General features: G+C 35.3%; 1 protein-coding gene and 1 long non-coding RNA gene across 4 annotated transcripts in view; one reads left to right on the forward strand and one right to left on the reverse strand.

Annotated features, from left to right (window-relative positions):
• Positions 1-14,570, reverse strand: part of LOC309388255 (contactin-4-like) — a 588,970-nt gene that overhangs the window by 101,681 nt on the left and 472,719 nt on the right. Inside the window, exons 9-11 of the mRNA XM_081945445.1 lie at positions 8,860-8,996; positions 7,148-7,277; positions 1-114 (exon numbers count right to left, since the gene is read on the reverse strand). The exon at positions 1-114 is cut by the window's left edge and continues 37 nt beyond it. Coding sequence (XP_081801571.1) covers positions 1-114; positions 7,148-7,277; positions 8,860-8,996 — 381 coding nt within the window. The remainder of the gene's footprint in view (positions 115-7,147; positions 7,278-8,859; positions 8,997-14,570) is intronic.
• LOC309388261 overlaps positions 1-14,570 on the forward strand; it is a 92,523-nt gene that overhangs the window by 75,217 nt on the left and 2,736 nt on the right. Inside the window, exon 4 of one of the 3 annotated variants that reach the window (XR_014174739.1) lies at positions 5,528-7,069. The exons of 1 other annotated variant lie outside the window; for it this stretch is intronic. This is a non-coding gene — a long non-coding RNA (uncharacterized lncRNA). Of the gene's footprint in view, positions 1-2,095; positions 2,153-5,527; positions 7,070-14,570 lie in introns of those variants that run through there. One more of the 3 variants, XR_014174740.1, reaches the window with a different exon arrangement.

Genomic DNA, 14,570 nt, shown 5'->3' on the forward strand with positions numbered 1-14,570 from the left:
AAGTAAAAGTTGGCCTTGGAGAAGCTTTAGGCTTACATTCAATGGTTGCATCACTACCAACTTTAACAAAAGTTATTTTTTTTAAGAAGGTTTTGGAGAAATCTGGACCCACAGCTGAAATATAACAGAGAACCCAGAATTAATGAAAACTGCCATGAAATTGTCTTGAAACAAATGTTGAATTTATTCTGAATTCTCTCAGAATGTATTATTATTGGTTTCCATAATTAACCTTCAGAATATCCCCAAACCACAGTTAAAAGAGATAAATAAAACAAGTGCGACATCAGTTTTCATTAACTAATTTGTCTGGTACATTCTCTGTATTCCTGAAAAGCTATTCCAGAGGCTGACAAATCAGCTAGGACAATGAACCTTGTGTTCCGGGTAATCACTGAAAAGGGTTGTAATCTTGCATCAATTAAATGTTGGATGGAAAATGATGTGATTATGAAATGCTTTCTACATGTTAATTTCAGTGATACTAAACACTAGATGTGGTTCTCGAGAAATTTCATGACCTTCATGGTTGCTCATGACTATAACATTAACTAATAACTTGTGTATGTAAAATAACTATCACAAATGAAACAATGCAGCCAGAACCTTTATATCACCCCACTTCTTCACAAACAATTTGCAATTTTCCCCCCCACAGAAGCAATCCATATCTCTATACTCTGCTTCTATCCTTGCAAATAAAGCTACAGATTAGGAGAGGACAAATAACATTTATGAATGAATGAACCTATACTAACTGTAAATGGCTACTTACTATGGAAATAGTTTAGACTTTCAAATTGGCAACTAAGGTAATTCTTAATACATTTCACAAAGAACTATTATTTAAAAAAGTACTGTGATATACTGTAGGACTGAATAGGGACATCTGCAAAAAAGTGAAAAGGAAAAACAAAAACAAAATGGCAGATGGACTACAGAATTAAAACCCTGACCCTATTTACATACTTCTGATACATATTTAAGAGGCATGAGGCTTTGGTTGCAGAGTTTTTTCTGCATCTCCACTTTTTAATCCCCCACTCATAGTCACCGCTAGGATTAAAATGATGTGATTCATGTAGTATTATGAAATCTTCCTCCCTTTTAAAATAAATATTAGTGCTATACATTTATGTGGCCTTTTCCCCATATCCAGTTAACATCTGCATACAGACATTAACTAGATATTATTCACTTTTATATCTAAATATGGTTTCACAAATTAACAATTATTTATTATGCCTATAAGAAGTATTTCTCCCTTCAAAACAGACGTGGGTTTCTATTGGTTCGGCCCGGTTCGGCCGAGTAGGCAGTAACTCGGTTGGCCATGCCCCCGAACTGTTCAAAGCGGCACCATCTTGGTTTTTTTTGCTTCTGCGCATGCATGCATGCATGGCAGAAACATTTTTTTTACTACTGTGCATGCACATATAGGATCAAGCGCATCCCTGAGTGAACCAGCAGTAACAGAAGCCAGAACCCACCCCTGCTTCAAATCCAGATCTTTTGTTGAGGAGGAGAAGGGGAAATTGTTCATTGCTTTCTCCTATCCAAAAACTGATTTTTCAGAAGCTGACTGCACAGCAATTTAGCTCCAAAAGAGTTATAAGTAATGTGAAACAATAAAGGAGTTGGGTAGCTTCTGGGGGTGAGGCTTTGAAACAGACCTGGAGAAAATCTTTTCTCCGTAATTTGTTTCTGGTGTTTAGAAGGAGATCTATTCCGTACTTCCCCTGATGTAATATGAATCAACTTTTCTTCAATAGCTGCAGGGCCCACAATGGCAAATGAATGTTTGTCATATAAAACATCTAGTGAGGGAAAACTAGTCTAGCATTGAGTAGTAATAATGATTTAAACAGCCACTGAAAAACATGAGCTCAAGGATGTTTTCCATCAGATTTACAGGCTCACAGTATAAGTGATCCATCACACCATCACAGAATCACTTAGGAGATTGGAAGACATTATGCCTGAACATCAAGTGGCAAAGATAAGAGCGTGAATGATGTTGTGAATGAGGAGACGGAAAGATATTATATAAAAGAATTACAATTAAGGCTTTTCTTTTCTTTTCTTTCTGTATTAGGAAAAAGGCAGACACCAGTATTACCAGAGAGACTGCAGTTACTTCATTCAAACTGAAGTAGAGTATATCGTTCTATATACTCTCTAATTAAAAAAATCTTCTAAATATAATAATCTTTTTCCCTGCTGTGCTTTCACTATACAACTTTATGTTTAATATTTAAAATGTCAGGACATCTAATCATTTCAGCGAGTGATTTTTTTTCAAAGGTGGAAATATATTTCAGGGAGTTTTATACCATGGCTCAATAAAACACTTATAAATAATTTCCTAATATAGAATGCCACTTAATTCATATATAGTAGATTTTCACGGGTGTAGGTATGCTGGTCTTGTTGTATTCGGGTCTTTTCCCGTGTAAGATTGAGATTGTCTTGGTAACATTTCGGCAAGGTCTCACTCGCCATCTTCAGACTGGTGTTTTCGGCTTCGTGTTTGTGTGAGTAAAGCGTGGTCGGAGCTGCCATCTTGGTGGGGTTTGTGGAGCTCCGGCCCCTCCCGTGTCCTGCATATCCGTTGTAGGATCTTCTGTTTTTTCTAGGTGTGTTTTGTTTTTTTCCATAAAGGCCTGTGCCTCTATGGGTGTGTTGATTCTAATTCTTGTCTCCTCCCAGAATATTAAAGCTAGGACAGTATTGATATTGCATGGAAATCAGTGGTGGGATACTGAATATGATTGTAAAGTGGATCTGGCTTCCCCGTTGCCTTTCCTTGTCAGAAGTTCACAAAAGGTGATTACATGAACCTGGGACACTGCAACCCACATAAACATGAGTCAGTTGCCAAGCATCTGAATTTTGATCATGTGACTATAAGGATGCTGCAATGATCGTATGAAAAACGGTCATAAATCACTTTTTTCAGTAACTTTGACTGGTTACTAACCAAACTGTTGTAACTCGAAGACTACCTCTATTCCAATGCATGGTACTCTATTGAGAATCATAAATATTTGTAAGCCACTGGGATTTCATCAAATCCTGGAAAAAGATGAATATAAGATGGAAACTATTCAGACAACTTAGTACTGAGCAGTCTACCAAATCACTATGTTTAAAATAAATGTCCATTGTAAGATTTGGATATATGGAGAATATATGGACATTCTCAGAAAGTTGTTTGTCAAGAACTAAGGTTTTTCATATGTTCTTCATATGTTTTAGCTTCCAGTCCCCTAATCATCTTTGTTGCTCTTCTCTGCACTTTTTCTAGAATCTCCACACCTTTTTTACATAGTGGCGACCAAAACTGAATGCAGTATTCCAAGTGTGGCCTTACCAAGGCTTTATAAAGTGGTATTAACACTTCACGTGATGCTGATTCTATCTCTCTGTTTATGCAGCCTAGAACTGTGTTGGCTTTTTTGGCAGCTGCTGCACACTGCTGGCTCATTTAAATGTTTGTCCACTAGGACTCCAAGATCCCTCTCACAGTTACTACTATTGAGCAAGGCACGACATATACTGTACCTGTGCATTTTGTTTTTCTTGCCTAAATGTAGAATCTTACTTTTTTCACCATTGAATTTCATTTTGTTAGATAGCACACCCAATGTTCAAGTCTGTCGAGATCAGGGGTGGGTTCCTGCCAGTTCTAACCTCTTCTATAGAAGAGGTTCCACAAATCTACTGTGCCATTTAGAACTGGTTCCAGCTCCCTCCCCCCGTCTGCACCACACTTGCCCCATCCGCCGCTCACTGATTGGCTGGATCACTAATCGCCCCGCCCGCCTCTAAGAGTCCTATCTAAACCTTAAAGTCTTAAAGCTGTCAAGTTTGAACATCCCTGGAGTTTTTTTCTAAAGGGTTAGGGGTGCAAGGGTGTTGTAACTTGACAGCTTTAAGACTTGCACACTTCAATGCCAGAGTTCCTGAACCAATATGGAGGAGGAATTCTGGGAGTTGAAGTCCACAAGTCTTAAAGCTGTCAAGTTTGAACACCCCTGGGGTTTTTTTTCCTAAAGGGTTAGGGATGCAAGGGTCTTGTAACTTGACAGCTTTAAGACTTGCGTGCTTCAAATGCCAGAGTTTCTGAGCCAACATTTTGGTTGCTAAGCAAGAGCGTTGTTAAGTGAGTTTCACCACATTTTACAAGTTGGCCACACCCACCCAGTCACATGACTGCCAAGCCACTCCCACTCGGTCACATGGCTGGCAAGCTACTCCCACAAAGCAGACCACATCTACAGAAGAGGTTCTACAAATTGTTGAAACCCACCAGTGGTCAAGATCCTTTTGTATCTTAAGCCTATCTTCCGGAGTGTTGGCTATACCTGCTAGCTTGGTGTAATCTGCAAATATGATGAGTTCCCCATCTATTCCCTCGTCCAAATCATTGGATGATAAAGTTCTTTTGGGCAGCTATGCCAGAATTACTCACAATCTGATGATCAGGGTTAGGTTCATGAAATTTCATCATAGCTTCATGCGTTGGTTGGAAAATGTGTTTGCAAATGGTTGCTAAAGAAGGTAAAGAATTATTGACTGCTTTTTAATGTTTTTTCCCCTTAAGTTACATTTTATCCCTAACTTACATTTTATCAAAAACTATAGTTACAAGCATTATATCTGGGACTTTAATAGCTTGCACACAACAGAGAAAAATAAAAAGCTAGTTGCCCAAATTGATTGTGCTTTGAAAGCCATATCTTTTTCAAAGGAATATTTGCCTATGAATATACATCAAAATGAAATTACCTTTAGAGCTGTTCATCATTGTGACTTTTTCTTAAATACAACCTTTTCCTCTTGACAATTTCCCTTTCGAAATACCATTAATATGTGAAATCCCCCCCCCCCAGTGTTTGAATACATTTAATTTCCTGATTTTGTTTTCTAAGTAAAAGCTACATCAAGTTAGGAAAGTTTGAGATCAGATGAAAACAGACTATCCTTTTCAAGTTAGTATACATCTTAAATAATTGGATCATAGCGAGATCTATCTATTGCAGCTCTGTAGTTGCACTGATCTGGTTATTCAGTCTTATCTTATCCTACTTAAGGCTTCCTACAAGACTGATTTCTTTAACAGGGACATCTGGAAAAATATTGTGCATTTTATCCACTCATTCTAGTATGTTTAATTGTTTTCAACTAATTAGGAACTGTTGTGTATATCATGTTTCCTTTGTAGCAAAAAAATGTAGAAATATTGTTCTTATTTTCATTGTTACATCTTTATGCTTTGGCAAAACTTTTTATAGATACTATAAACAATTTAACACAAGACAAAACTGAACACTTTTATATTATGCATAATTTGTACTTCTGTAAGTATACTGTACAATAACATACTACAGGTAGTCCTGACTTACACACTGTCTCATTCATTGATTGTTCAAAGTTACACTGGTACTATCTCTTAGTCACATGATTATCATTATAGTCAGTATAAATTGTCCTGTATCTGACCTTTATTTTTTTTTCCCTGCAGAGAAAGAAACTGGACAAGAAGAGCTTAAAAGAGAAGAAGAAGGCCCACTAAAGGAAACAAATACCCATCAAAAGGGATGGCTCTGGCAGCCATGAGTGTACTCTTCATTTTGTGCCTGCTTACTCTCTTCTAATCCATCTTCTCCAATCTCTCTCCTTAGAGTGAAGGAATTAAAAAAACAAGCAATTTTTATAGGCAATCTCTCTTGTACTTGATGCAACCCTCCCCCTGAACCCTCCCCCTTCTTATATGGTAAGAAGGAATTACAAGAGAGTAAATAGGCATAGAGTATGGACTTTACCATCCTGTTTGCTGCCAACACCAACAGATTGCTTTCAATGGGTATTCCCCTTTATGTGCCCGCATACTCTTTTATAATCCCTTCCTCTCCAATGAATGTAAAAACAAATATGATTTTCTTTCTTGTTAATTATACCAGTGCTAGGGTGAATATTCAAAAGGGTGGGGAAATGGTTAAAAGGAAAATAAAAGCTAAAAAGAACCAATTATGTGATCAAACTCTATCCACGTTGGTCCATTTTTGCTTATCCTAATTTTTACAGTCCTCCTCCCCTCCTCCAGCATCATTTTTAGCTATAGCAGGATAAATATTTCAAACGAATCTGCAAATACAAAATTACAGTAATTCTTGTTTGGTACCCCAAAGTACATAAAACAAACCCACCAGGGTTGTAAGAAAAGATCTTATCCTTAGCCAATTAGATAAAATAGATAAAAAAGATCTTGCTCAATTAGATAAATCCACCAAAGTGGCAATTGAATCCTTGCCAGAATCTGTTGAGGTTTTACTCCAGTCCTTTAATAATTCATCACAGAATTATTGCTGTCCAGATAAACATTACATTCAACTCAGTCTTCAGTAATCACATAAAAGAAGAACAGAGAACCCAAGGCTAGCTTCAACTCTTAAGCACCTCTAAAAGTTGTCACCATATCTATAGTTGAATATTAAAATTCTGTTTATGAATGCAGCAGAAGAGACTGATTATTAATTGCCATACATGGAGAACAATCAAATAACTGTATTTAAGTGAATTAAATATAATCAATTCAAATCTTTTATTATTGAGTTATTAGAAAGTTTTATAGTAAGGAATAAAAAAAAATTACAAAATGTAAAAAGAAAGAAAAGAAGAAAGAAAGAAAAAAGGGAGAAAAAAGATTCCATAAAAACTACAAACAAAAAAGACAAGCAAGCAAATAAAATAAAATAGAAAAGTGGGAGTTATAGGTATGTGTATCACATTAATCAAATATCTGCATGGTATGTTCTAAAACCGGCTTTGTATATGTGTTTGTATCTCTGTTTACGTGCAAGGGATCCCACAGCATGTCCATCTTTATGTTAGATAATACACAGTAAAACTTCTTTCATAGCAAAGAAGCAAATTATTGTTCTAAGAATAAATAGTAGTGAAATATGACACAAAACATTTCACATATAGGAGCAATCATTCCCATTGACTTTCAGAAAATGCTTTGTATCAACCTTTCTGGAATTTAATTAATTAACACATTAATTAATGACTTCATTAGAGGTAATAAAACAATTTAAAGCAATAGAAACTTTTCAATAGCTTTTAAGTAAAAGGAGCCCACCAATTACGCTCAGTTCTGCGCTGACATAGATGACTCCATATCTATTTTCTGCCACACACTGATACATGCCAGTGTCGGAGAGATTCACGCTGGGAATGGTAAGTGTCCCATGTTCTATTTGAAGTCTTTCCTGAAAAATAGTTAAATGAATAACATAAATGTAAAAAAAAAAAAAATCTTCAGAATTTATATATTCCTCCAATGACATTACTTTAAATGTAAATAGATAGGGGTTATCAATACTAAAGTTGAAAAAAAAGACAAATTCATGAATAATCGGTATGATGGAATCTTTGCTAAAAAAATTCAAAATCCACGTTAAAAGGGAAAAGCAATACTAAATTGTGATTAATACCAAAGTTTCTTCTTGTTCTCAGTGATTGGGCATCTGAACTATGTTGATTAATAATTATTTGAAGCCCATTAACCTGAATCTAAAACTACGGTGGTCCTATGGCATGTTATGACCTAACTTGGCCTGAGATTTTTTTTAGAAATTCAGCTTTCTGCTCCCTTGAAGATTAATGGAAAAGTAATCATGTTCAGTGGGGCAAAGCAATTGTATGCACCCCACTAGATTAAAATTGTTATATTCCAAAGATATAAATCATAGCCGTTTAATAATCCTTACTTTAGTTTAATGTGGTTTAAGTTCAGAACCAGTCACATTAGCATGTGGCACAAAAGAATGGGCAATCAGGATTCAGCCTAAGGATAAAGAACTCACAATACCAATAATAACAACAATAGGAAGGTGTGTATATTAGTAACTTTTAACATGTAACAAATATAATCTATAAAAGATGTTGGACTCCTTCTCACAAGTGGAGTGTAAATCTAATGTTGTGCAGGCTTTATTTGATTGAATCTAGGCAACAACAGTTTCACAACATGCAGGTGAGAGCGATTTGCAATTTGTTTAGTTTTTGCCCTTAAAATTGAGACAATCAAAGGCTGGAATAATCTCCTTTGGTGAGATTAGGAATAGAGAGGTGCTGATGAAATCTTTTCCTTTCTTTCTATAGCTCATGAATCCTTAGTTTTATGTGACACTGCTAATGATAGGTCAATTCCCTCATTGGCCTTGTCAGCAGAGGTCCATGGAAGTGAAATGGATACAGACTAGAGAGCTTGTTTACATTCCATAAAGTTCAATTAAAACCTACATACTGAAAAAAACAGAATGGAAAAAAGGATCTCTATAGCCTGAATAGCTATATTCCCATTTTTGTTTTTCACAGTTAGCACTTAACAGAGGTTTTGTTCCAGGCGATATTTCATTTGCCTGTGGCATTGCAGCAACTGAAAAATGTGCAGCCATTTTATGTATCTTTCTTCTCCTCAAAGCAAATATGCCCTGGAAAGGAATCCCACAGCTTCTCAGTTCCAATTGATTCTGTGAAATGTTTGTCAAAGAGAGAAAATGGCACTTAAATACCTAACATTCGCTGAACATTGGTTGAAAATTAGGTGCTCCGGGGTGATTCTTGCCTTTTGAAAAGTATGACTTGAATGACATTGTTTTAAATATATGGAAAGCTCAAGGTGATCTTGTGACATTCACTCAGCATGACAAGAAGTCTGCAGTAGGACAGATGGAACCTTAAGACTATATGGTTTCTGCTGTTTTTATTTTTCAGTAATGTTGAAAACAAATCCTTGCAAGTTAATCCCCAACCTCAGAGCATCAATATTTGGAAGATTGCTTGTACCTGAGGGAGAAGAAGTTCACCATCCTTCAGCCAGTTATAAGAAGGCTTTGGTCTGCCATTTGCCTTACATTCCCAGTAGATGCTTTCTTCTATAGCCACCTGAATATCACTTATTTTCTGATTCCAGTTGGGAGGAGCTGTAAGGAGGAGTACAGGATATTTATCAGAGTAACATTTATGCCTTCTCTGCCATGATCTCAGAAATAAATCTATTCCAATGGATGCTTTTCTTTAAAAAAAATAGAAATATGGGTTTAAGATTACTATGTTTCCATGAAAACAGATTATATGTAATCTAAAATTGACTTTGGTCACTTCTATACATTAAAGATGTTTGGTGTGAAGATTGCAATGATGTAGTAGAATTGATGAACCTGGGTATATCAGCTTTGATGCCTGGTAACTGGCTGTACAAATCTCTGCAGTTTTATTGGCAATATTTTAAAAAGCTTACCATTGCTCTCTTCCTAGGGCTAGCAGTGAATGAATGGCCCAGGGTCACCTAGTTGGCTTTGTGCCCAAGTTGGGACTAGAACTCACATTCTCCTGGTTTCTATCCTAGTGCCTTAACTACTGTCCCAAACTGGCTTTCCTCGGTGTATCTATATGACCAATTAATGTAATAACTTATAATGATATTTCTAATAATGTAATAAAGTAGAATCCCTGAGATACTTAAAGAAAAGAACCAAATTTGGTCAACTAATAAATATTTGTTTTGCTTTATTAATGTTATCTATATATGTCAATTATTTCTATAGATAACTGTTTTTGTTGTTGTTATGCATATGATTTGTAAAATAAAGAGTGCAAAAAATATGAAATATTTCATTATCCAAGGGGGAATAAAGCTTCCCCCTGAAATCTATTTTGCACCTTATGGATAGATCAAATCTTGCAGAATATAATTATTAAACTGGAAATATTAAGACAACAATAGTGCCCCTTGAACACTGATTTCTGAGGCTACAAAATATTAGTCTGTAAATGACAGAGTATGTGTATTTTGGTTACTTTCAACAGTGGTTTCAATCATCAAAATTATAATTTGTATATGCAAACATAAACAATAGAAGAATAGTATAGATGGGGAAAAATAATAAAAGCTAATTTATCATTAGAGGGAAAAAGGGGTTTAAATTGACTGGAGGGATAAAACAATTAAATTGGTTTGTGCAGATCCAAAAATAGTGATAAGAAATGTGAAAAATACAGTCCTCATAGAGACAAAGTAGATCTTAGAACAAAATCAGAAAATACTTTCTGTGAATCTGAGTTGCAAATAAATGGGCAAAATCAAGCCACTTTAAAATCAACAACTTTTTTCCCCCTGTGGATTTACATGGATTTACAGTATTATATTTTATACTTCCATTATATACAATCAATGTCTAACTATTTTCAATTAAATAATATCATAAAGTAATTTTCAGAAACATGTATTTCAAAATTTAAAAACTATCATTACCTTGATTGCAAGTAACAAACACAAATTGGCAACGTTTCAGCGACATCTCACTCGCCATCTTCAGGCTGTTGTCTTTGGCTTAAAATGCGAACGGAGCTGCCGTCTTTCTGTAAATCTTGGTGGGAAGGGATGGGGTGCTGGCTTTGTTTCAGTAAATGGAATGATTGGTTGTGTGGTTGCATCATGATTCTCTATTTCGATGTTTCTCTATTTCGATGAAACATCCCCACAACATGAATAAACGTGATGATACCTCCCACCTACCAAACATCTGGAAACTAGCCCTAATCAACAAACGAACACCACCCACCACCCAGGCCGTTACAATACAAAACAACAATGCACACACAGCCAGCACCAATCAGCTCCAATCTACCAATCATGATACAACCACACAACCAATCATTCCACTTACTGAAACAAAGCCAGCATCCCATCCCCTCCGACCAATATTTACAGAAAGACGGCAGCTCCGTTCACATTTTAAGCCAAAGACAACAGCCTGAAGATGGCGAGTGAGATGTCGCTGAAACGTTGCCAATCTTACACAGGAAAAGACCCGAATACAACAAAACCAGCATACGTGTTTGTGTGTGTTGTATTTGTGCTGATAAATAAATAAAGGGAGACTAGTATGGATCCATTTCAAGCTATTTAGCTCTCATCAGCTAGCCATACCCTTACTGGGATATGAACCTGGGATGTGTTACATATTAGGCAGATTTGTAACACATCCCAGGTTCAAATCCCAGTAAGGGTATGGCTAGCTGATGAGAGCTAAATAGCTTGAAATGGATCCATACTAGTCTCCCTTTATTTATTTATCAGCACAAATACAACACAAATATAAAAAGGCAACATTAAAAATAAAAATATGGGTTTCTGCCTGGATGGTCTTCTGTGATGAGCTGAAGGACAGAAAGAGGGAGGAGTGAGCTCCCTCCCATATTTGGGCATACCAGGGGTTGTAACACACACACACACATACATACATACAACCAGCAGAGGTCTCCAGGAAACTGGATATTTTATATTATTCCATCTGTATTTCACCAGATAAAAGAATATCAAATTGGCAAATTAAATTTTATCAACATGAAGCTGTAATTTTAAGTCCATCTCTGTTTTCAACATTTCTTGTTGGATAGCAATAATTCTCAAACAATAAAAACACATTTTAATAGTTCTGTTTGTGGTTACTCTTAACAACTGAAAATGCTTTTTATCACATGCTAGAAGATACAATCAGCAAGAAAAATATATCATAAAGAAAAGTTTAAGACCTTTTGTTCATAATGTAAAATACACTAGAGAGATAAAATATACTAATTCAATCATTAAATTTTTTATTATTATCTTAATTTTGGACTGAATTATTATTTTACATCTATGAACTCTCACACAATTCAATTTATTTTTCTGTTTTCCTTGGAATTGGCTAGTGTACTATAGCAATTCTGCTTGAAAATACTTGGGTTTGCTACTTTCTTCTTATTTACTTGGCTCCATTAAGCCAGGTTATTTATTCCATTTGTTTAATCTTCTGCAATCAGGAAAAGCCAAGGACCATTGGTCCCTCTTGTTTGTTAAAAACAAACATGATCTATTAAAAAGATTTCAACATTGGTCTGCAAGGAAGAGGAAGGGCAATGCTACAGAGTAAAATAAGTTTTATGTCTGATTGCTGACTAAGAACTAAGCATTGTATGATTTCTGTGATGACCTTAATAATGCCTTGACTTGAATCAATATTTTATGTCTTCCTTACAAGTATATGAAATTTAGGCAAAATTAATTGACCAATTGTGTTTAGGCAGGGTGCATGTTTATGCAAAAAAAAAAAGATATTTTTTGTTCTGGAGAATTCTTCCAAAAGGGCAAACGTTTAGGGGAAAAAACATTAGAATACAGTTCTGTATAAAGTTCCTTGTAAAAATTAAGAAAAAAAGAAAATAAAAACACAGGGCCCAAAATGATTCATTGCTTTTCTTCAGTCTTTTCCTTATCTTCTTTCTTCTCCAATTCTTTGCACTCATCCTTTATTTATTAACATTTATTAAATGTTTAGGCAAAAATATTTAATTTTTAGGTAAAGGATCTTTTATTATGGCAACAATCCAGCAAGACTTCAGTTTTTGAAATAACACTACTATCTCTCTACTTTCAGATCTGCTACTAAATTAAATACTAAAAAGCATTCTGTTCATGGTGCTTGATTGCTTCATACTATCTCTATTTATATACACTGTGCTCACAGAAAATTTCACCATATCAGTCATACTTCATACTGTTCAATACTCTCATTATGCATACACTCACACCAAAGGAATGTAGAATGAGCTACTTTGACTTTTCTGAAGCTCTGGCTAGAGATGCAATCAGTTCCTTTCCCCCCCTTGGAATGTATACAATTGCAGTCGTTCAAAATAACGCTGATACAGTTTCAAAAGTTCAGGACCAGGCCTTCCAGAATTACTTCAAAATGTTTCCATAGGACTCATAAGAGTTCCCACTGTAGTTCTAGATGAAATACAAATCTTTATCACTGACTTTTAAGTAGACTAAAACTAGAGATTGGGTTAGTGTAATTTATTTATAACTATAGCGTAGAAGATGAAACTTGGCCTGCATGAAAGAATTGTGTTATTCACATCAACTATTTAAAAAAAAAAGGATACTAAGGTGAAAAAGGAAAACTTTAGACTATGTCAGGAACTCATTCATATTCTAGGGAAAGATCAGATTTCATAATATCTTTAAGTCTGAAGATATTGGAGAAGAAAAAAGATCTTTGTGGCACCTTTGTGAATAGCAGTGCTAGGCCTAAAATTAATCCAGAACTGGAGACATAGAATTGGCACCCTAGTCATATGGCTGAAAATGAGCAATTTTATGGAACAATTTCCATGGAGAAAGAAATCATGAAGGCATTCAAAGCTGAAAAAAATTGCTATAATAATGGATGCCTTTGATCAATGTCATGCAGTCTCAATAAATGAAAAGAGATGCTTTCCTAGATATTCTCAATGATGGTAACTAAAAGACTGGCTGTGAAACTAAGGAGAAAAATGAACCTGGAGGGTTGCATTGCCAGTACACTAAACTTGGTATAAGTTGTAAACATTGCTATTACAACTTATAATACAAAATTATTTATTGGTCCAAACTGATCATGTATTAAAATGTTATTCTTTTGGGTCTATTTTAACTTGACCCCCTTCCCTTTCCTGGCAAGATTTTGCATTTTTTGGCATTCATTAACATGGAAATTAAGACTTCTGAATTAAGAATAGGAGGAAAAGGAAGTTAGAATGGTGGAGAGGTCTTTTTTGCCGCAGTTTGCCTGAATCTTTAATCTGATCAATGCAAAAAAGAATAAAACTGATAGTTTCTGTGATTTGGAAAGTATACATCTATTGACACAGCCTAAAACTGCATTTACCTTTTTGCAACTGCAGCATTTCTAGTAACTCAAATTAAAGTTCAGATCAATTACAAATCAGATATTCCCCATCCTATACTTTTGAGTTCTCCCCATCACTTTGTGATTATTAGTCATTAATGAAACGTTGAAGAGCATTGGATCCAGAAATGCATCTTATGGTATCACTTTTAGCATCTCTCTCTGATTTTATAAAGAGTTGCTTCCGAGCACTCTTTGGTTTGGTTTTCAACCTATCTATGAATGTTACCAACCCATTATTTAAATGGCTTGTGAATCTGACAGGTATACATACTGGTACGTAAGAATTTCCTGATTATGATTCTATCAAGTTGAAGCTGTAGTTCTGCTCCTAAAGCCTCTCTAATGTTCTTCCCTTGTCAAAACAATCCTCCACTGGAGTCCAATGGAAATTTCACTTGAAAACAAGTATGTATCAGATTTAAAAAAAAAAAAACAGTGCAAAAATTGCATGAGAAAATTCCTTATTTCTTCAGGGCATATCTAGTTTGGCTTTTGTTTTTGTGGTCCTGGAACTTCTGAAATTGCATTGCCCAATTTTAGCAAAAAAAAATCTTTCTTTGGATTTCAACCACACATACCCTTTTTCTGTGCCTATAAATCCACAGATTTCAAATAGTGGAAGTTGAAAACTTCTAGTAGAGGGACTTAATGCTCTTATCTCCTTCCCTCTAAAGCAAGCTTTGCATTTCTGTATGTAACAGGCCTCATGTTGGTCAGTTAGACATTTCCACATTTTCTATTAGTTTTTTCATCGGTTTAGTCTTCTTTCTCTTTCTT

The sequence above is a fragment of the Natrix helvetica genome (genome assembly GCF_964273705.1).
Source record: "Natrix helvetica genome assembly, chromosome: 1".
NCBI classification, from domain to species: Eukaryota; Metazoa; Chordata; class Lepidosauria; order Squamata; family Natricidae; genus Natrix; species Natrix helvetica.